The 23,864-nt window shown below is 39.2% G+C and overlaps 1 protein-coding gene across 4 annotated transcripts in view; it reads right to left on the bottom strand.

Moving 5' to 3' along the window:
• pbx4 (pre-B-cell leukemia transcription factor 4) overlaps positions 1-23,864 on the bottom strand; it is a 90,904-nt gene that overhangs the window by 54,029 nt on the left and 13,011 nt on the right. For 2 of the 4 annotated variants that reach the window (XM_061982041.2, XM_061982043.2), the window contains exons 2-3: positions 13,119-13,232; positions 9,332-9,405 (exon numbers count right to left, since the gene is read on the bottom strand). In XM_061982041.2, the coding sequence (XP_061838025.1) occupies positions 9,332-9,405; positions 13,119-13,232 (188 nt within the window). The remainder of the gene's footprint in view (positions 1-9,331; positions 9,406-13,118; positions 13,233-23,864) is intronic. The other 2 variants (XM_061982042.2, XM_072916018.1) reach the window with 1 other exon arrangement.

Raw genomic sequence — 23,864 nt, 5'->3', positions numbered from 1 at the left:
ACTGGACTCTCACACTATTATGTTAGATCCACTATGGACTGGACTCTCACACTATCAACTAGATCCACTATGGACTGGACTCTCACACTATTATGTTAGATCCACTATTGACTGGACCCTCTCACTATTATGTTTGATCCACTATGGACTGGACTCTCACTATTATGTTAGATCCACTATAGACTGGACTCTCACTATTATGATAGCGCCACTATGGACTGGACTCTCACTATTATGTTAGATCCACTATGGACTGGACTCTCACAATATTATGTTAGATCCACTATGGACTAGACTCTCACAATATTATGTTAGATCCACTATGGACTGGACTCTCACACTATTAACTAGATCCACTATGGACTGGACTCTCACACTATTATGTTAGATCCACTATGGACTGGACTCTCACACTATTAACTAGATCCACTATGGACTGGACTCTCACACTATTATGTTAGATCCACTATGGACTGGACTCTCACACTATTAACTAGATCCACTATGGACTGGACTCTCACAACATTATGTTAGATCCACTATGGACTGGACTCTCACAATATTATATTAGATCCTCTATTGACTGGACTCTCACAATATTATGTTAGATCCACTATTGACTGGACTCTCTCACTATTATGTTTGATCCACTATGGACTGGACTCTCACAACATTATGTTAGATCCACTATGGACTGGACTCTCACACTATTATGTTAGATCCACTATGGACTGGACTCTAACACTATTAACTAGATCCACTATGGATTGGACTCTCACACTATTATGTTAGATCCACTATGGACTGTACTCTCACACTATTATGTTAGATCCACTATGGACTGGACTCTCACACTATTAACTAGATCCACTATGGACTGGACTCTCACACTATTATGTTAGATCCACTATTGACTGGACTCTCTCACTATTATGTTTGATCCACTATGGACTGGACTCTCACACTATTATGTTAGATCCACTATGGACTGGACTCTAACACTATTAACTAGATCCACTATGGACTGGACTCTCTCACTATTATGTTAGATCCACTATGGACTGTACTCTCACACTATTATGTTAGATCCACTATGGACTGGACTCTCACACTATTAACTAGATCCACTATGGACTGGACTCTCACACTATTATGTTAGATCCACTATTGACTGGACTCTCTCACTATTATGTTTGATCCACTATGGAATGGACTCTCACACTATTATGTTAGATCCACTATTGACTGGACTCTCTCACTATTATGTTTGATCCACTATTGACTGGACTCTCACAACTTTATGTTAGATCCACTATGGACTGGACTCTCACAATATTATGTTAGATCCACTATGGACTGGACTCTCACACTATTAACTAGATCCAATATGGACTGGACTCTCACACTATTATGTTAGATCCACTATGGACTGGACTCTAACAATATTATGTTAGATCCACTATGGACTGGACTCTCACAATATTATGTTAGATCCACTATGGACTGGACTCTCTCACTATTATGTTAGATCCATTATGGACTGGACTTTCACAATAATATGCTAGATCCACTCGACGTCCATTGCACCGGTTGCCCTAGGGGGGGTCCCAACATCTGCGGTCCTCTCCAAGGTTTCTCATTGTCATACCACTGGGTTGCGTTTTTCCTTGCCCTGATGTGGGATCTGAACCGAGGATATTGTTGTGGCTTGTGCAGCCCTTTGAGACACTTGTGATTTAGGGCTATATAAGTAAACATTGATTGATTGATTGAAATAGTCTGCAACAAAAATATTTAATTTATTGATAAAATCAATATGTCCCCCAGGCCTACTAAAAATCTGGGCATCAATCCAAAACCAAGTAGTTAGATGGGCAATATTGGTCATACCAATGCTGATACTGACACTTAAAATGTTCAAGAATCAAGTGCAACAACATAAAGTAAATATTAATTTACTACTTTTGGCTCTGATTTAAATCCTTTCGTTTTGGCTCTCAAAGCCCTCGTGTGTCCAGAGACGTATAAAACTAATGAAAAATACGTCAAAAGATTTGTTTGATGATAAAAAATAGTTATCCAACTACTGTAGTATGGACCATATAATGATATTATACATTAGCATATCCTCCTACGGTGTGTCGTGTAGCATGTTTAGCTATTCCTCGTCCTTACAAGTTTATTTGCTGCCATGAAGGCACTCAGAAGTGGCTTTGCACTGCGGAGGGACGTTAGCTGCTAGCTAGAACGTTACATTGAGTTGAGGATGTGTTTGATCCCTTGTTGCTGTCAATTTTGGGGGACAATGTGTCTTCAACATGCATTATCACAATATAATGCTAGTATTAATCCATCCATCCATCCATCCATTTTCTACCGCTTATTCCCTTTGGGGTCGCGGGGGGCGCTGGAGCCTATCTCAGCTACAATCGGGCGGAAGGCGGGGTACACCCTGGACAAGTCGCCACCTCATCGCAGGGCCAACACAGACAGACAGACAACATTCACACTCACATCCACACACTAGGGCCAATTTAGTGTTGCCAATCAACCTATCCCCAGGTGCATGTCTTTGGAGGTGGGAGGAAGCCGGAGTACCCGGAGGGAACCCACGCAGTCACGGGGAGAACATGCAAACTCCACACAGAAAGATCCCGAGCCCGGGATTGAACCCAAGACTACTCAGGACCTTCGTATTGTGAGGCAGATGCACTAACCCCTCTGCCACCGTGCTGCCCCGCTAGTATTAATGTCCAGTGTAATGTAATGTCCAGTGTTATGTATTTTGCTATGTACTGCTTTTATATTTCCTGTATTATATATTATTACTTTGAACTGTTTTATATTTTAAGTTTTATCCTGTAAAGCGTCTTTGAGTACACTGAAAAGCGCTATACCAAATAAAATGTATTATTATTATTATTAAAAGCTCTATTGTCAGCCAAATGTATATCATTTATACCGTGTATCGTCGATATTGCGCATATCTAATAGAAATCCATACAAAGACTAAAAAAATCATGTATTTGCACACAAAATTAAGACATGTGACGATGAGTAGGCTAAACACTTAAACAAAAATGGTCTCTACGAAATATTAAGTGGCATAAGTTGCGCTAAGAGACGTCAAAACTGAGTGAATTAACCAATGAAAACATGGCTAAAGTTGCCCCCATCTGTAAACAGGCATTTTGTTCCTGTAGGAATAAAAGCACATGGGAAACTCACACAGGCCACACACCATTAGGCCTAGGCTGAAGGTTGAGGTGCTATGCTGGGGGGTGGCGGTCGAGGTTTTGGAGGTGGGGGCGGTGGCGGTGCGTCTGTCAGGGCCAGGGGTCTGTGTGATATTAGCCGTCTGCCAATCCGGCTTGGGAAATGGACATCAAGTAATTACTCCTGCTCTTACTGCCTCATCAATCTCCTTGTATCACTCCTGCATCCACCGCTGCCCCCTGTCTCCACCCACCCACCCACCAACACACCATCTTTTTTCTCATTCTCCTCTGCAGAGAGTGAGTGACAGGACACCACGCAACACAACTGAGATGCCTCAAAAAGCAATGATACAATCCTGCTCCACTGCATAGCATTAATATCAAATGGCAGAGTCTCAGCAAATAATTAGAATGCTACTATTGGTCCAGGCGAGGAGCTGGGGTTACTGCAGCTTTAAGGCTTCATAAAAAAAATACTGGATAATAATGACAGCCTGTAGGTTCCTAACAACAATAAAATTTTATGGCACCGTTTTAAATTGGTCTCTTTAAATCTTGTAATAATTAAGCAGCTTTAATGAGGCCGGTGATTCACTGGTCTGACATAAAATTAATAGCAGTCAGGTGATGCTAAACAATGTTGTCAAAACAAACACACATTAACTTTAAATTAGAGGGTAACCTCTATCTAACATATCTCTACCATGGCTACTCATTATCTAACGGCAGTATTATTATTATTATTATTAGTGTAAAATAAGGCTTCTTTTGATCTTATTTGTAATGTTTGGGTTGGCCACTACACATTACAGCTTTAACAACCCAAACGTGAAATTCAAAACAACATTCTAATCACACTTCTGCCCTGAGAATAAACAACTCTTAAGTTAATAACCAGTTTGTTTTGTGTTTTTACAACTTTCAATTCAATTAACATGTAATTGAGGCCCATTTGGTGGCTGAAATAATATTGTTATGCATACAACAAGGGGTGCTGTGAATATACTGAGATTGTTAATGCAAACAGAGGGGGTAGTAACAGGATCCCTGATAAGGAACGGGGCATATTATCACCACTGATTCAAGCTACCCCGCTGTATAGAATAGAAGAGAATAGAATAGAATATATCTTTATTGTCATTGTACATTGTACAACAAAATTGCAAGCAAACTAATCTAGTGCAAATTCATTATACATACGGGTGTAACGGTACACAAAAATTTCGGTTCGGTACGTACCTCGATTTAGAGGTCACGGTTCGGTTCATTTTCGGTACAGTAAGAAAACAACAAAATATAAATTTTTTTGGTTATTTATTTACCAAATTTGCAAAATCTTTATATTTTTCTTTGTGCAATATTTGATGTGAAGTAATCGAATTCTTGGATAAGTCAATAATTCATAATAACATGATTTTGATTCAATATTATGTTTTGAGCAATGACAGTTTGAAAGAAAAAAAAACAGCTTTGTATTATTAGTCAACATTGCAACTTTTTCTAAATTACATTTAACCTTTAAGCTTTTTTATTTCACTTTTGTTATGTTTTTGTTTATTTTAATAGTATTTTTAGAATGTGCCGTGGGCCTTTAAAACATTAGCTGTGGGCCGCAAATGGCCTCCGGGGCACACTTTTGAAACCCCTGCTTAGATAATAAAAATTAAAAAATTAAATGTGATAAATCTATGGATAAAAAGCAGAGCCTGGCGACGCATGCGCGTTTATCATAACTCTCTCTCTCTCTCTGTCTCTGCCCCTCCCTCTCGAATGCTGCTGCGCGCACAATTAAGTTCTATTTTTAACCCCTTCTTAACCCTGAACGTACCCTGAACGTACATTGAAAATACACGCAACCCTAACTCAAAATGCCGGACATTTGAGGCATTTAAGAAACTCCGCCCGGACAGCCCCGCAAAAGAGGACATGTCCGGTGAAAAGAGAATGTATGGTCAATCTATCGTAGCCTCGGTGTGCATTGATTACACAACGTGCGGTATGCTACTTAATATGTCCATGTGGAAACTCGTTCAGTACACCTCCGAACCAAACCGAAGCCCCCAGTACCGAAACGGTTCAATACAAATACACGTACCGTTACACCCCTAATTATACAGTATAGGTAGAATGAATGGGCTATTGTTGGGCATCTAATTGGGGCTATATGAATATAACATACTGACTACATCTGTGGGTGCTGAGATTAAAATGGCACAATGCTTGTCTCCAATTAGTTAATTGGTCTACAAAGCCACTCAAGCTAAGTGCCGTGTGTTTTGATGAAAAAGTGTACTAGTTTGGCAAGAAAACAGATACTTAGAATAGGCTTTACTGTCTCCAAGGTACATTTCACACGCAGTCTGAATAATTATTTTTGAAAAACAACTGTATGCCAAGCACATCTAAAAATAAGGTGTAATAGGAGGGCTGTGACAGAACAGAGTGAGTGACAGGTTTGCGTAAAGGAGGACTTAAAAGGTAAACAGACAATGCCTAGAAGATGCCCAAACTAAAATGTAAAAACTTCTGAGCGTCGCGCCGGTGGTGGCTTGTGGGAGATTTTGGCAAATTGCACTGAGAGCTATTTTTACATAAAATACCCATGAGAGCAAAAACAGAGTTGCAGCCAAGCCCCTAACTCTTCACTCTGATCATTTCCTGTCTCTCTCTGTATACGGTGCCTATTTTCTCCCACAACGTGTGTTTTTAATCAACTATTAAACACTAGAACGTATCATGCAGATGCAAGTCATGTTTAATTTGAGGGTTAAAAAGAATAATAACGGGTGGCTTTGGGGGGGCTGGGGGGTGACGTAAGGCAGAAGGGGGCACTGGCATTTGCGCAGAACATTTCCTTTACAATGAAAACAATCTAACCAACTGCAGTACTCAGAGGAATTCACCTCCCTTCCCCCACCAGCCCACCAGCCCCTCCTCCAACAGCACCATTACATTACCATATCAAAGCCCCGAGTTCAAAGCGAGTCTTCGCTTTCAAGAATGGGAGTGAGCTAGAGGGGAGCGAGGAGAGGACAACACAGAATCAGTAGGAGTAGACCCAAAGATGGCTTTTATCCTCCTTTGCTTTGCTTGTACTGTATGTGCACGAGAGAGAGAGAGTGTGTGCGTGTGTGTGTGTGTAGGCGCTGACAAGTGCATGTCAGTGGAAATAAAAAAGACTGCATAAAAAATCTGTGGAACTACAAGAGGGTTACTGATTGGGTCCTCCGAAAGGCAGTGCTGAGAAGAAGTCAATTCCCATTCCAGCAGCACATAATGGAGCCTGCAGGGGGGTGGTGAGGGGGGGCGGGTCTTGTAAGGAGCAGAGAAATGCCAAAGCAGGTAACTGCACAGCTGAGATGGCACCGTGTGGCATACGGCCAGCAGCTAACAAGCCGAACCAAAATATTTCTGCATCTCACTGTTACCATATTTATTAATCTATTGTTTATCTGCCATTTGTTCCCCTTGTACAGTCTTGAGTGCGAACAGAGCCCCGCGCTCTGGTTCGCTGGGAGCCTCCATGTGAAAATCAAAGTGAATGGCATTAGGGTAAACAGGAGCACCGGTTGCCGGGGAAACTGTGTACCCTGCCCCACTCGCTCAAGCCTATCCTATACTTTTCTCCAATCACTGGAGAGCAATAATACATTATTGACAGAGAGCCACGACAGACAAGCGGCACAGCGTTTTCAAATTGTATTTGAACAAGAGAGGATTTCAGTGCGAGGATGCACAGGAAAAAGGATGGCAGGGAGGGGGGGAGAGATTTCAAAAACCCACCCATTCACAGTACCATAACCATCAATCTGCCAGCCTCCCTGAGCCTCGTCCTTTGAGCCGCACTAGAATCTGACTGGAGCAGCTAACTAGATGGCGATAAACAACTGGTTTCGTTTAAGATAATAGCGAGCGAGTTCTTCATTGAGCTGTGTATGTTAATACATAATATTCTATCATTTTTATATGAGATCCCACGTTACGAGCATTTCTTTGCACGACATGCTATGTTTGGCTGCATTGATATGCATAGCAATTTATTACCAGTGCATAATTGCATTACGCTGCAGTGTGAGTGTAGACCTCGTAAGAGTGCGCCAGAAAATAACATGTGGAGATGGAATAATACACCGACTGTGAAGCAATAACCCCTGCGGATTCTTTTCATGGCGGCCTGTGTGCAAATTGTCCGTTTTTTTCCAGTCTACTCATTTGAATGACAGAGGCAGTAGTTAAGAGAGATAGTTATTATTTGAAATAACAGCTCCCAGTACTTAACTTGGCAAAAAATGAACAAACACAATCACCGTTGTTTTCGGAGTATAAGTCGCTCCGGAGTATAAGTCGCACCGGCCGAAAATGCATAATAAAGAAGGGAAAAAACATATATAAGTCGCATTTTTTGGGGAAATTTATTTGATAAAACCCAACACCAAGAATAGACATTTGAAAGGCAATTTAAAATAAATAAAGAATAGGCTGAATAAGTGTACATTATATGAGGCATAAATAACCAACTGAGAAGGTGCCTGGTATGTTAACGTAACATATTATGGTAAGAGTCATTCAAATAACTATAACATATAGAACATGCTGTACGTTTACCAAACAATCTGTCACTCCTAATCGCTAAATCCCATGAAATCTTATACGTCTAGTCCAGGGGTGCTCACACTTTTTCTGCAGGCGAGCTACTTCTCAATTGATCAAGTCGTGGGGATCTACCTCATTCATATATATAATTTATATTTACTTATTTATGAAATATATGTTTTTGTTAACAAGTTAAAGGTGTTTAATGATAATGCAAGCATGTTTAACACATATAGTTAATATTGTTAAAAAATTGAAGGTGTTTAATGATAATACAAGTATGTTTAATACATATAGTTAATATTGTTAACAAGTTAAAGGTGTTTAAAGATAATGCAAGCATATTTAACACATAGTTAATATTGTTAAAAAATTAAAGGTGTTTAATGATAATACAAGTATGTTTAACACATAGTTAATATTGTTAAAAAATTAAAGGTGTTTAATGATAATACAAGAATGTTTAATATATATAAATAATATTATTAACAACTTAAAGGTGTTTAAAGATAATACAAGCATGTTTAACACATATAGTTAATATTGTTAACAAGTTAAAGGTGTTTAAAGATAATACAAGCATGTTTAACACATATAGTTAATAAGTTAAAGGTGTTTAAAGATAATACAAGCATGTTTAACACATATAGATTCCTTTCTTTCATGAAGACAAGAATATAAATTGGTGTATTACCTGATTCTGATGACTTGCATTGATTGGAATCAGACAGTAGAGCTGATAATGTCCGCATTTTCGAATGGAGGAGAAAAAAAGTCCTCCTTTCTGTCCAATACCACATGAAAGTGGTTGGTTTTTGGCATCTTATTTGTCCAGCTTCCGTACTCCTTTGTATACACTTTACAAGAAATACATTGTCGGCAAACTCCGTAGCTTGCTAGCTTGTGCACGCCAGCTTTCTGAGACTCTTATTTTGTTAGCGCAACTGTGCAACTGTGCAGTCGGTCTTTGGAGTTTTGACGACAGGTACGGCGCCAGAGTCTGTTGAAATAAAGTGTTTCTCGCCTTCCAGTCGGTAATTTTAATGAGCTGGCAGCAGCCAGCGTCATCTCAGAAGACCCTCGGGTGCCATGAATGTCAGTCAAGTGACGAAAGTGACGTCATAGTGAAGATTTATGATCGCTCATTTTTAGGACTATTTTTTTAATGCCTGGCTGGTGATCGACTGACACACCCTCCGAGATCGACCGGTAGCTCGCGATCGACGTAATGAGCACCCCTGGTCTAGTCTCTTACGTGAATGAGCTAAATAATATTATTTGATATTTTACGGTAATGTGTTAATCATGAGTATAAGTCGCACTATGAAAAAAACTGCGACTTATAGTCCGAAAAATACGGCAATATCCCACCAATTCTGTTGGGCCAAGAAAGGGAGTAACTTTGCATGGAGGAAGCCATTATTGCAGGAAAAAGGCGCCACACTACCTCGCAAAACTCCCAAACTGTGCAGAGTGCAGAAAAAAAAAAAAAGAAGGAAATGAGCAAAGTAGAAACTCACCTGTCTTCTCTTTGATCTCACAGAGAACACTGAACAGGGCTGGCTTCATTCTGTGACAGTTCAGGGCATGCTTCCTGCAAGAGACAGAAGAGGGAATCAGAAAGGGGGTGTGGGTGAACGTGTGCAGGAAACACAATAAAAAAAAGAAAAAAAAAAGGAGAATCCATCTCAAGTTGTTCCACGTCTCCCTCTTCTTAAAACTTCCTCTATGCTAGCGCTGTATGTGCGAGTGTTTCAAAGCGTAGAGCAAAACACGGCTTCAAGGCATTCTCCATAGGAAATGCCTCGTCTGTCACTGTAGAAGTATCTCTTTCCGTGGAAAAAAAAAAGTATGATGTCATTTAGATTATTAGCACTGTGAGGCGGAGTAATAGCAAAGAGTTGTAATGAGTTAGATAGTTGTAACTCCTGAGCACCAGGTTCTACTTTGCACGTTGTGTAACTGTTGTTAAGCAGCTCACTATGAATCATAAAATGTTGAGCTTGAGTCACCAGAGTGACTTGCACACCAGAGCACAGATGTGTTTATAATCTTTTTTTTTTTTTTTAACTAAAACTTTTAGTCAGCACCAACAACCACATAATTCTTCTCCGTTCTTAGAGTGCATTTGTAAAAAACCCACATGTGACTTGAAGTTATAAAAAAAAGGAGGGGGGTGTAATGGGGTTTGGCGACTGGTTGGAGCCCCCTCCTTTGTCGGGTTCAAATATAAACAAACCGCCTCACTTTTCGGCAAATTGTTTCCCAAAAGTTTGCCCCAGTTTTCATATTATATCTCAGTTATTGTACGGCCAAACATAGTGTAAAAAAAAAAGACTGTTATTCAGTACAATTGAGTCATTCGGTACAATTGGGTGCCCTAACGAAGAATCCCACGTGTTGGTGACTCAGCCTGTGTTTTTTTTAGTGAGTGCAACTGCAAAATAAGCCACCCTAGGGCCAAAATAATTTGCAAGTGCATGTACTTTGATAAAGAAGGTGAGAAACACTGTTAACTTGTAGCAAAGTAAAAAGGTGGCATCGTGGGGCTCTCGATAAGTCGTCAATAAAAGGTAAAAGTTCATTTATGTATTTAATGTGTCCCGTTTATGAATTTTGCATTGTAATCTGCTTGTTAAACTATAATTATTCTCTCTGAAATGTGTTTTGTGTCAATAGTTTGGGTATCTGTAACATATTAACTGGAGTGGCATTATTTTGTGTGGAAAAAAATGTAAGGAAGTTCCGATCAGGGTTTTATGCTGGCGATTCCAATCGTCCGCGAGTGAGATGAGCTGATACCAATCACATGCATTAACTGTACATTTTTTAATATACATGGTGAGTAACAGTTTAACAATATCGACACCGTATTTACACTAGTTCCTTATTCTCTTCCTCTTTGTGTAACATGTATGATACATGATAATGAGACAAAAGATGCAAAGAAATGCAGTTTATTTTCCGTATTTGAGGTGATTATCATCAGCTTAGGGGAGGGGCTCCACACTGTGTATGGAGGCAAAGGGGATCTGCATTTATGATTGGCAACAAAATGCATAAATCTGCAATGGCGATCACGTGCGTTTTCGTGAAAATCGTCCGATACTGATCAGTGGCCAATTGATCAGCGCATCTCTAGAAAAATGCATTAGCACTGTATTTGATCTGCTGCAAAACAATGAAACCTTTAGGCTGTGTGCTGTACTGCAACAGTTAGTGTTGACTTCAATAGAAGCAGGTTAGGCACACAGCTAATTAATTTCCCATTTTAAAAAAGCATTAACTAAGCATGTAATTTATTTAACTACCTCGGTGGATTTCATTACGTGCAAACACTGTTGAAATAGAAAGACGCCATTTGACTTGTGCTGGAGTTAACACAAGCCTATTATGACACAACAACGGGAAGTGTATATAATATATATGCAGCATATACAGTACAGGCCAAAAGTTTGGACACACCTTCTCCTCATTCAATGCGTTGTCTTTATTTCCATGACTATTTACATTGCAGATTGTCACTGAAGGCATGAAAACTATGAATAAACATGTGGTTATGTACTTCCCCAAAAAAGGTGAAATAACTGAAAACATGTTTTATATTCTAGTTTCTTCAAAATAGCCACCCATTGCTCTGATTACTTTTTCGCACACTCTTGGGATTCTCTCGATGAGCTTCAAGAGGTAGTCATCTGAAATGGTTTTCCCTTCACAGGTGTGCTTGAAGCTCATTGAGAGAATGCCAAGAGTGTGCAAAGCCAGAATATAAAATAGGTTTTCAGTTATTTCACCTTTTTTTGTTAAGTACATAACTCCACATGTGTTCATTCATAGTTTTGATGTGACAATCTACAATGTAAACACCGTATTTTTCGGAGTATAAGTCGCACCGGACGAAAATGCATAATAAAGAAGGAAAAAAACATATATAAGTCGCACTGGAGTATAAGTCGCATTTTTTGGGGAAATGTATTTGATAAAAGCCAACACCAAGAATAAACATTTGAAAGGTAATTTAAAATAAATAAAGAATAGTGAACAACAGGCTGAATAAGTGTAAGTTATATGAGGCATAAATAACCAACTGGTATGTTAACGTAACATATTATGGTAAGAGTCATTCAAATAACTATAACATATAGAACATGCTATACGTTTACCAAACAATCTGTCACTCCTAATCACTAAATCCCATGAAATCTTATACGTCTAGTCTCTTACGTGACTGAGCTAAATAATATTATTTGATATTTTACGGTAATGTGTTAATAATTTCACACATAAGTCGCTCCTGAGTATAAGTCGCACCCCCGGCCAAACTATGAAAATAACTGTGACTTATAGTCCGAAAAATACGGTATGAATAAACACATGTGGAGTTATGTACTTCCCCAAAAAAGGTGAAATAACTAGGTTGATTGGCAACACTAAATTGGCCCTAGTGTGTGAGTGTGAATGTTGTCTGTCTATCTGTGTTGGCCCTGCGATGAGTTGGCGACTTGTCCAGGGTGTACCCCGCCTTCCGCCCGATCGTAGCTGAGATAGGCTCCAGCGCCCCCCGCGACCCCAAAAGGAATAAGCGGTAGAAAATGGATGGATGGATGTTTTACATTTTAGTTTCTTCAAAATAGCCACACTTTGCTCTGATTACTTTTTCGCACACTCTTGGCATTCTCTCGATGAGCTTCAAGAGGTAGTCATCTGAAATGGTTTTCACTTCACAAGTGTGCTTGAAGCTCATTGACAGAATGCCAAGAGTGTGCAAAGCTAGAATATAAAACATGTTTTCAGTTATTTCACCTTTTTTGTTAAGTACATAACTCCACATGTGTTCATTCATAGTTTTGATGAGACAATCTACAATGTAAATAGTCATGAATATAAAGAAAACCCATTGAATGAGAAGGCGTGTCCAAACGTTTGGCCTGTACTGTACATTCTGTGGGTGGTGTTTACATGAAAGACAAGAGTACAAGATTGGTTCTGATGAGCATGGACTGAATGAAATGAAACAAGATAGTTCTTTTTGTAAAGAAAACCAGAAATGAATATGATTTGGCTCCACCTGACCACAACACCAATTCCAGTAGTGAAAGTCCATGGCACTGTTAATGAGTGGACTACATTGTCCAGCCTGAATAACATGCCTCAATATGCGAGGATGGAGGCGGATTATTTAAAAAGTTTTGCATGTGGCGCTAAATGCATCACGGCTGGATTTGAGTTGGGGGGAGGGCGGCCATCAGAATGGAGGGTATGAGCAGGAGGGGGAGAGGGAGGTTGCTCATGCGGTCCTGTACTGACCTGTACTGGAAGTTGACTGGCAGGCCACCCCCTGCCATGCCCCCCCCTGCTCTCCCTCCCTCTGTGGTGTCGTCTGATCCACCCCAATGCGCCGGCGAATCCTCTGGCCAGCATCTAAACATATGGCGACAGGAGGGGTTGGGGTGGTGGGTGGGAGAGGATGAGGGCAGGGCAAGGCAGGGGCAGGGTGTGCAGGAAGGGGCACTCTCCAGCACTGCCCTGACCGCTACCCCATTCTCAGCACACCCTCCACAACAGGAGTGTCATGTCGTCACGCGGTCGTTTGTAGATCAGGACTGAGAAATGGATGTGTGGCGGACCAAAACATTATTAAGCCGACGGCGACCATACAGTTTTGCATTTAGCAGACCTCCTGAACAATCCTAATTTGGATCAGTATCTGTTAGGAATGTAACGTTATAAACGATAACCACGGTCAAACTCGCACTAATTATAGTTTTAAATTCAAATGATCGAAAATCCGTGATAACTGCACTTTGAAAAAACTCAGACTGACTAGCGCCAGCTTAAATGCTAACATGAAAAAAAGAGACATTAACGTCTTTCCCCATTAAGAAACGACATACCCCAATCAAAAATTACGATAAAAATATTGCTGTCTGAGCGACTAAAATATCCAATTGTGCACATCGAACCTACAAGATGTGCTGTCTTCGAACAGTTTCCTTAGAAGAATATGAGACGGAGATGTTTTTACGGTACGTTAAAGGATAGCTGAACGGAGAGGGATGCTACAACGCCCGTCAGAAATAAGAAAAATCTATATAATTTGTTACACACTTCTTAATTAAATCAATCTTAAAGTGCCACAGTAAAAACTAATATTCAAAACAATAAAAGCTTAGCCATTAAACAGATAAAATACTAAGACTAAAACACGATCAAAACAAAACATACAAAATAGTCAGTTTATTAACAGTGTGACTATTTTCTTAGTCATAAGACAATGTGTGTATAAAGTACTTTTTTGAGTATATTAAACAATATGGTGATAATAAGAATCATGATATCTTTATCTTTATAGATACACTCAAAATTTAACACAACACGGTCGTTGGGGTCCATAAAATCCCGTTATTACAGAGCACACGTTATACAGAACTTTTTTTCCCTGCCCTTTTGTTTTCAAAATAAAAAACAATAAAATATCTCCATTTATGTGGTGAAAACAGCGGGTGTTTGCAGACTTACTGAGGCATAGAAGTTTATATTTGTAATTGGGGGAAAAAAACAGGCGAAAATATGGCGTCAAAGGCATAACCACGTTTAAGAAAACATTGCTTAATATTGGACATCATTTGCATTTTCTGGTTTAAGCAAAGTAAGTTTTTAAGGCCCAAAAACTGAAGTGTGGCACAGTGGCAAAGCCTCCCCTCTAAGAAGAACACATTAGACCAGGCCTGGGCAATTATTTTGACTCGGGGGGCCACATTTAGAGAAAAAAATGTGTCTGGGGGCCGCTATATCTATTTTTAGGAACACTAATACAAAACCTCACAATAATGTCTGATTGAATTCTAAAAACGTTATGACAGACCGCCTTAAAAAACGTAATAGAATTTCACATTTTTCTATAAACGATAAAACACTGAATATTGACAAAATATGAATGTCACACCCCCTTTTGATCGACATATTTTACAATCAAGTGAAACGCAACAAAAATGCAACAGTGAAATATGAACGCGAAGGGTACAAAATAAACCCACCTACAATCTGATATATCTGATATTTGCTGAATTCCCCCCAGGGATCAATAAAGTACTTTCTATTCTATATATCACTAAGCTTTAGAACTTTGTTGTAAAAAATCTCCTTCCGCGTCTGTGGAAAAGCTTCCCGCCCACACTGCTTGGTGCCTCGTCTGAGCTGCTGTGACGTAGATGACCATAGTAACTAATTAGATTACCATAGTAACTAATTAGATGACCATAGTAACTGGTATATCATCCATAAGCGCAGATTCCAACCATTGAAATACTTTGTATAGTTCAAGACTTACGGTCATTAGAAAACATGACTGCACATCATAATGGCAGCTACACTTTACATCTTAAACATCTAAAAAAATTATTTGAGAATGTCCGGCGGGCCAGATTGAAAAGCTCAACGGGCCGCATGTGGCCCCCGGGCCTTAATTTGCCCAGGTCTGCATTAGACCATATTTTGTGTGTGTGTGTGTGAGAACTTGAACATCTAGTTGTTATGGCATTTAACACACCTGGAGTACGCTTAGAAAAACAGGGGTCTCCTACAGGTAGCTACTGAGTTAGCCAACTGAGTTTGAGTAGCTCACCAAAAGGGTCAAAAAATATTTGAAAAATTGTTCAATTCAGATATTTTGCTTCTATTTGATAACAAATAACCACAAAATAGCATAAAACAACAACTACTGTTTGAGTGCGTTGTAGAGTACAATTTTAAATGTTGACAGACCTTCTTTGAACCGGCGTACTTTGCAGTGGACATTTGAAGACATGCATAGGAGGGCTATATACATTTCACAAAAATTGTAATACTGACTAAAGACACCATCAACAAATGCTGGTTCTCAGGATCATTAAAATAAAAAACAGATACCTCAACTATACTTTATTTTGCACAAATTAGCTCTCACACACGTTTAACGTTCACCAGGTTCACCACAGTAAAATACAGTGATATAAATTTACTGAAACATTACAACAAATGATTAAAAAATGAGATACACTTATAATTTACAGCAATTAACAGTTACTTCACAATAAGATACTGTAATCATAGTTCAGTATTAGCGCCACAACTTACTGTAAATTCAATCCCTGTAGACTACATTGCACACTCTTGTACAGTATGTGGCAGTAGGTTGTTATAAGGAGAGAGTAAGTCAAAAATAAAAATACAACATACAGATATGTTATTATAATCAATACAATTATTGTAATTAACTGAAAAATCACAGCTCTGTAGTTACAGTACAAAGCTGTAAAGATAGTATTTTACAGTAAATTACTGTAATGTGAAAGTAATGTGATTATTAGCCAGTAGGGGTGTAACGGTACACAAAAAATTTGGTTCGGTACGTACCTCGGTTTAGAGGTCACGGTTCGGTTCATTTTCGGTACAGTAAGAAAACAACAAAATATACATTTTTGGGTTATTTATTTACCAAATTTGCAAAATCTTCCACCAAAAATATTTTTTTTAGTGGAATATTTGATGTGAAGTAATCGGAACCTTGGATAGGTCAATAATTCATAATAACATTGATTTTGATTCAATATTATGTTTTGAGCAATGACAGTTTGAAAGAAAAAAAAAACAGCTTTGTTTTATTAGTAAACATTGCAACTTTTTCTAAATTACATTTAACCTTTAAGCTTTTTTATTTCACTTTTGTTATGTTTTTGTTAATTTTAATAGTATTTTTAGAATGTGCCGTGGGCCTTTAAAACATTAGCTGTGGGCCGCAAATGGCCTCCGGGGCACACTTTAGACAACCCTGCTATAGATAATAAAACATTAAATCTGATAAATCTATGGATAAAAAGCAGAGCCTGGCGATGCATGCGCGTTTATCATAACTCTCTCTCTCTCTGTTTCTGCCCCTCCCTCACCAATGCTGCTGCCCACACAATTTGTTTTGTTTTTAACCCCTTCTTAACCCTGAACGTACATTGAAAATACACGCAACCCTAACTCAAAATGCCGGACATTTGAGGCATTTAAGAAACTCCGCCCTGACAGCTCCGCAAAAGAGGACATGTCTGGTGAAAAGAGGACGTATGGTCAGTCTATCGTAGCCCGTTAGCTGCTAGCATGCCGTGTGTTGTGCCTCGGTGTGCATTGTTTACACAACGTGCGTTACGCTACTTTATATGTCCGTGTGGAAACTCGTTCGGTACACTCTCGAACCGAACCAGAACCCCCGTACCGAAACGGTTCAATACATATACACATACACGTACCGTTACACCCCTATTAGCCAGTATTTGCTGTGAATTTCCAATGGAAATATTTACAGTGTAGTAGAGTTGTCCCGATACCAATATTTTGGTACTGGTACCAAAATGTATGTCAATATTTTTCAACATAAAGGGGACCACAAAAAATGATTCTTTATTATATTTTTATGATTTCTTATTGCAATCAAAGAACAAGTTTTTCATTAAATAAGAGTAGACAGCATCTCTTTTGGTAGTAAGTAAGCAAACAGGTTACAAAGGCTCCTAATTTGGCCGCTGACGCATGCAGTAATCCATTCATTCTATTATTTTGTCCAAATTATGAGGGACGGGTAAGGCTGGGCGATTATATGATCGTGATCGGGATTAATTTGAGTTCGATCACGGTGGTTAGCTGTTAGCATTTCCTCAATCAACCATGGCGGAAAAGTCTGTTAGAAGTTACCGCAGAAGCAAACAGACGATGCTCGGTATAATCCTGCACGGAACAATCCTCCTTTATTGACTGTGATCCTGTGTGTGTCTGTCAATGTGTGTGTGTGTTTGTGTACGTTTGCGTGTGTTTTTGTGAAAGTGTGTGTGCGCGCGCGCGACCTCCCCTTCCAACGTCGCGAAAGTCAGGCTCGTCACGACGTAATTAATGTTCAATCAGCGTTGTGCCTCGTCCCCTTACACAGCTGGAAGCGCAGCCCGGAATAACAAAATAAAGAAATATGACTAACACGAGCATAGAAGTTGAAAGACAACAGAAAAAAACATTTTGTTCCTGAATAATCATTCAACTTGTTTCGTGTGTTAATACACATTATTTTACAGTACCTACAATTCAAACTGCACTTTAATGTCATTTTATTCAATGTATGTTACAGTATTTGAGTACCAAAGCACTGGTGAGAAGCACTAACATACAGTCGTGGTCAAATGTTTACATACACTTGTAAAGAACATAATGTCATGGCTGTCTTGAGTTTACAATAATTTTTACACTCTTATTTTTTTGTGATAGAGTGATTGGAGCACATACTTGTTGGTCACAAAAAACATTCATGAAGTTTGCTTCTTTTATTCATTTATTATGATATGACATCAAATGGACAAAGATAAGACCAGGCATGTGATTTGACCACAATGAAAAATTTCCGGGGGTCTGGGGGACGAAGGTCCAGGGCGGTGCCCTGGTGGGGGGACAAGGGGGGCGATGCCCCCCGAAGCTCCTGGTTTTTCACCAATTTAACATGCTACAATTAACAAAGACAGCACCATTTGAAGAAAATATTTTAGTGTTTAAAGACATGAAAACATCATTAATAGAACATACCTTGCTTCAAGTTGTTTCATATGTTTTTGCCGTTTCGCATGTACTTCCAAAGCCTTGAAACCTCGTGATCCATAGTCAATATTATCATGACACCACGTGCACAAAACCTTTCCGGGACGATCGATTTTCCGAATAAAATCACCGAACAAAGTCGTAACTTCCTTCTTCCCAACAATATCAGTGATTTCCCTTTCCATCCAGTCCCATCGAAACTTATTTTTGACACGTTTAGCAATTTCTTTTACTCATAAAGCGTCCTTTCTCTCGAGAACCGACATCGTTTACATATGGAAAATGGCGGTAATAACCATTATGAATGATGACGTTATTAACGTCATCATTCATAACAGATGTCCTGATTGGTCACAAGGAACATATCGACCAATCAACTACGGCGTAATATAAACTACGTCTCGAATCTTGATTTAGGGTCGGAAAAAAAAACGGAAAACGGGAGATAATTTTTTTTTTCTTCCCGAGATTAAAAAAAACGGAATTCCGACTTTAGACGGAAAAATCACATGCCTGTAAGACCTTCTGGAAGAAAGTACTGTGGTCAGATGAAACAAATTTGAGCTGTTTGGCCAAAATACCCAGCAATATGTTTGGAGGAGAAAAGGTGAGGCCTTTAATCCCAGGAACACCATTCCTACCGTCAAGCATGGTGGTGGTAGTATTTTTCTCTGGGCCTGTTTTGCTACCAATGGAACTGGTGCTTTAAATGAGACAATGAAAAAGGAGGATTACCTCCAAATCCTTCAGGACAACCTAAAATCATCAGCCCGTAGGTTGGGTCTTGGGTACAGTTGGGTGTACCAACAGGACAATGACCCCAAACACATGTCAAAAGTGGTCAGGGAATGGCTAAATCAGGCTAGAATTAAGGTTTTAGAATGGCCTTCCCAAAGTCCTGACTTAAACGTGTGGACAATGCTGAAGAAACAAGTCCATGTCAGAAAACCAACACATTTAGCTGAACTGCACCAATTTTGTCAAGAGGAGTGGTCAAAAATGCAAGCAGAAGCTTGTGGATGGCTACCAAAAGCACCTTATTGCAGTGAAACTTGCCAAGGGACATGTAAGCAAATATTAACATTGCTGCTGTATGTATACTTTTGACCCAGCAGATTTAGTCACATTTTCAGTAGACCCATAATAAATTCATAAAAGAAGCAAACTTCATGAATGTTTTTTGTGACCAACAAATATGTGCTCCAATTACTCTATCACAAAAAAAAAAAAGAGTTGTAGAAATGATTGGAAACTCAAGACAGCCATGACATTATGTTTTTTACAAGTGTATGTAAACTTTTGATCGCGACTGTACACAAGTAATTCAGGTATACAAACAATAATTTACCATTTGAAAGTGTTGTTTAGTAGATGTTAACTTGAAGTAAAAGTATTGTAGTATTCAGTACACCACTGATACTGTTTACTGCAGAATGCCCTTTTTGATGACAACCAAAATAACAAAATCATTTTGAAAGGGGAAAAAAAGGTTGTCTTAACTCCCACAAAATGTACCAAAAAATAAGAAAAACCATGGCCTTAAAACTGAGGTACAGACCAGTGTGTGGGTTACTTGTACCGTTGGCACAATTTGAAATATGTTGTCAGCTGTGAGCATATCTTACATGGCAGAAAGATACTGCAAAAGTAATCAGTAGGGATGCAACGGTACTCGCTATAATCCTGCACGGGACAATCAGACTTTAATTTTTGTTTAATTATTGCGATAATTAAGATTGGATGATATGTAAAAATCATTCATGATCATTTTTTTGGCCATATCGCCCAGCCCTAGGGACAAGCGGTAGAAAATTGATTATTAATCTACTTGTTCATTTACTGTTAATATCTGCTTACTTTCTCTTTTAACATGTAATATCTACACTTTCGTTTAAATGTAATAATCACTTATTCTTCTGTTGTTTGGATACTTTACATAGGTTTTTGCTGATACTACAAATGTTGGTATCAACCCAATACCAAGTAGTTACAGGATCATACACTAGTCATAATCAAAGTTCTCCTATGTCGCGGGACGTATTTCCTAACTTTATAAACAATAAAAAAGACGAAAGATTTTGTGATTATAAAAAATCATTGTAGTATTATCTAGTATGTAACTGCATGTACTTGGTATCGTTACAGTTGATGTCTGTGTAGATCCACCCATGGCATTTGTTTAAATTCAGGAGCGCGAGCTTGCTGTTAGCGGTTAGCTACTGTATCTTCTTACGGTGTGTGGTGTAACATGTTTAGCTATACTTTGTCCTGCGGGGATGATATTTGTAAAAAAAACGTACTTCGTTTGTTGTCATGGAGGCAAGGATTAGTAATTAAGAAGTAGCTAAAATACTGCCGACTTCATATTGCAGTCTACACGTATCTCTTATGTTTGACTGCCAGCTACTGGTCACACTTATCATGACACCATGTACCATTAACCTACTCAGAGGCCTAGTGGTTAGAGTGTCCGCCCTGAGATCGGTAGGTCGTGAGTTCAAACCCCGGCCGAGTCATACCAAAGACTATAAAAATGGGACCCATTACCTCCCTGCTTGGCACTTAGCATCAAGGGTTGGAATTGGGGGTTAAATCACTAAAAATGATTCCCGGGCACGATCCCCTGCTGCTCACTGCTCCCCTCACCTCCCAAGGGGTGATCAAGGGTGATGGGTCAAATGCAGAGAATAATTTCGCCCCACCTAGTGTGTGTGTGTGACAATCATGGGTACTTTAACTTTAACCTAGCTAGCCATGTTTTGAAGCAGCGCTTTAGTGTTTAAAGCTTCATATTTATGTTTTGTTTTTTTTTGCAAAATGCATCTATTCTCCCTCTTATGTTTCCGCTCTGTGCCTGCTTGTAAGAACACTGTGCGTGTGCGTTGCCTAACACACACCTCTGCTCGTTTCACCAGCAATGTCACAATGTGACGATGGTGCACCGTTATGTTCGTTTAAAAAAAAAAGTACCGGTATTATTCAGAGGCAGTATGGTACCGTTTTTTATCATTAGTAACGCGGTACTTTATTAGTACTGGTACACTGTACCACGGATTAGTGATCAAAGTTGGAGACCGCTCTGTTGGAAGTTTGGGGTGGAAAACATTTTATTTTTCTCAAGCTTCTGCACCTCCAAGGAAGTAATATTGTCTTTGAAAACTGCTGGTCTAAAGCCCTAGATTACCTGGTGCAACATTATATCAAAACAAACAACAATAATGGTGCGTTGCATTTGTACTGGGAAGTCGGCATTTTACGGGTTCTTTGTCGGAAGTTTCAAGTGGATCGCCTCTCAAGGTCGGATTCCCTACTCGGAAGGTCGGAGCATTCTCACCACACTCGAGTCGGCTTCAAAGATGGCTGCTCTGAATGTAAACAATAATAAAAGTATCTACAACATTTGTTATTAGCACTCCTGATTAGAGCTGTGCGATATGGACGAAAAAGTATATCTCGATATATTTTTACTTAAACTCCCTCCATTTTCTACCGCTTGTCCCTTTCGGGGTCGCGGGAGATGCTGGAGCCTATCTAAGCTACATTCGGGCGGAAGGCGGGGTACACCCTGGACAAGTCGCCACCTCACCACAGGGCCAACACAGATAGACAGACAACATTCACACTCACATTCACACACTAGGGCCAGTTTTAGTGTTGCCAATCATACATAAACTCGATATTAGACATATATCGTGATATATTTTTCGGTGAAAGTATACAAATAAAGATATTCATTTTTGAGCGATATTCAGTGAAATTGAAGTGAATGACAACTGTACTGTAAACAGTCAGTGGCACTTTTATTAACCCAGTTAGTCAAGATGGGTATTACGGTAACTAGAGATGTCCGATAATGGCTTTTTTGCCGATATCTAATATTCCGATATTGTCCAACTCTTAATTACCGATTCCGATATCAACCGATACCGATATATACAGTCGTGGAATTAACACGTTATTATGCCTAATTTTGTTGTGATGCCCCGCTGGATGCATTAAACAATGTAACAAGGTTTTCCAAAATAAATCAACTCAAGTTATGGAAAAAAATGCCAACATGGCACTGCCGTATTTATTATTGAAGTCACAAAGTGCATTATTTTTTTTAACATGCCTTAAAACAGCAGCTTGGAATTTGGGACTTGCTCTCCCTGAGAGAGCATGAGGAGGTTGAGGTGGGCGGGGTTGGGGTGGGAGTAGGGGGAGGAGCGGGGGGTGTATATTGTAGCATCCCAGAAGAGTTAGTGCTGCAAGGGGTTCTGGGTATTTGTTCTGTTGTGTTTATGTTGTGTTACGGTGCGGATGTTCTCTCGAAATGTGTATGTCATTCTTGTTTGGTGTGGGTTCACAGTGTGGCGCATATTTGTAACAGTGTTAAAGTTGTTTATACGGCCACCCTCAGTGTGACCTGTATGGCTGTTGACCAAGTATGAAATGCATTCACTTGTGTGTGTGAAAAGCCGTAGATATTATGTGATTGGGCCGGCACGCAAAGGAAGTGCCTTTAAGGTTTATTGGCGCTCTGTACTTCTCCCTACGTCCGTGTACACAGCCGCGTTTTAAAAAGTCATAAATTTTACTTTTTAAAACCGATATCGATAATTTTGAAACCGATACCGATAATTTCCGATATTACATTTTAAAGCATTTATCGGCCGATAATATCGGCAGTCCGATGTTATCGGACATCCCTAGTATTAACAGCACAGAAAAAGAACTAACTTAAGTAGCACAGAATTACATAAAATAAATAAAATACAAAAATATTATGTCTATGTAAAATAAATCATTTTGAAACCGATACCGATAATTTCCGATATTAAATTTTAAAGCATTTATCGGCCGATAATATCGGCAGTCCGATATTATCGGACATCCCTAGTATTAACAGCACAGAAAAGGAACTAACTTAAGTAGCACAGAATTACATAAAATAAATAAAATACAAAAATATTATGTCTATGTAAAATAAATAATTTTGAAACCGATACCGATAATTTCAGATATTAAATTTTAAAGCATTTATCGGCCGATAATATCGGCAGTCCGATATTATCGGACATCCCTAGTATTAACAGCACAGAAAAGGAACTAACTTAAGTAGCACAGAATTACATAAAATAAATAAAATACAAAAATATTATGTCTATGTAAAATAAATAACATAGCTGTGCAAATAATACAACATGTATCCAACTCAGATAAAAAAATACATCTGCAGGCAGGCACTTTGTGATTTCCTTTCCTGGTTCTATCTTGCCTCTGATTGGCCTGTCCCTAACCAATCGTGACTCATCATAGTAAACAACCAACCAATCATGGATGTTCTTATACGTGCAAGCACGTCTTGGAAGGAGGAAGGGGAGGGGTTTAGTAGCCCATGGAGGGGGAGAACAAGGAACACAACAAATAAGCAGCGTTTGGTCATTTTAACGTGAAACAAATTATATC

The sequence above is a fragment of the Nerophis lumbriciformis genome, linkage group LG24, assembly GCF_033978685.3.
Source record: "Nerophis lumbriciformis linkage group LG24, RoL_Nlum_v2.1, whole genome shotgun sequence".
Taxonomy (NCBI): domain Eukaryota; kingdom Metazoa; phylum Chordata; class Actinopteri; order Syngnathiformes; family Syngnathidae; genus Nerophis; species Nerophis lumbriciformis.
The sequence above is the reverse complement of the archived record's forward strand: the minus strand, read 5'-3'. Positions and strand labels throughout refer to the sequence as shown.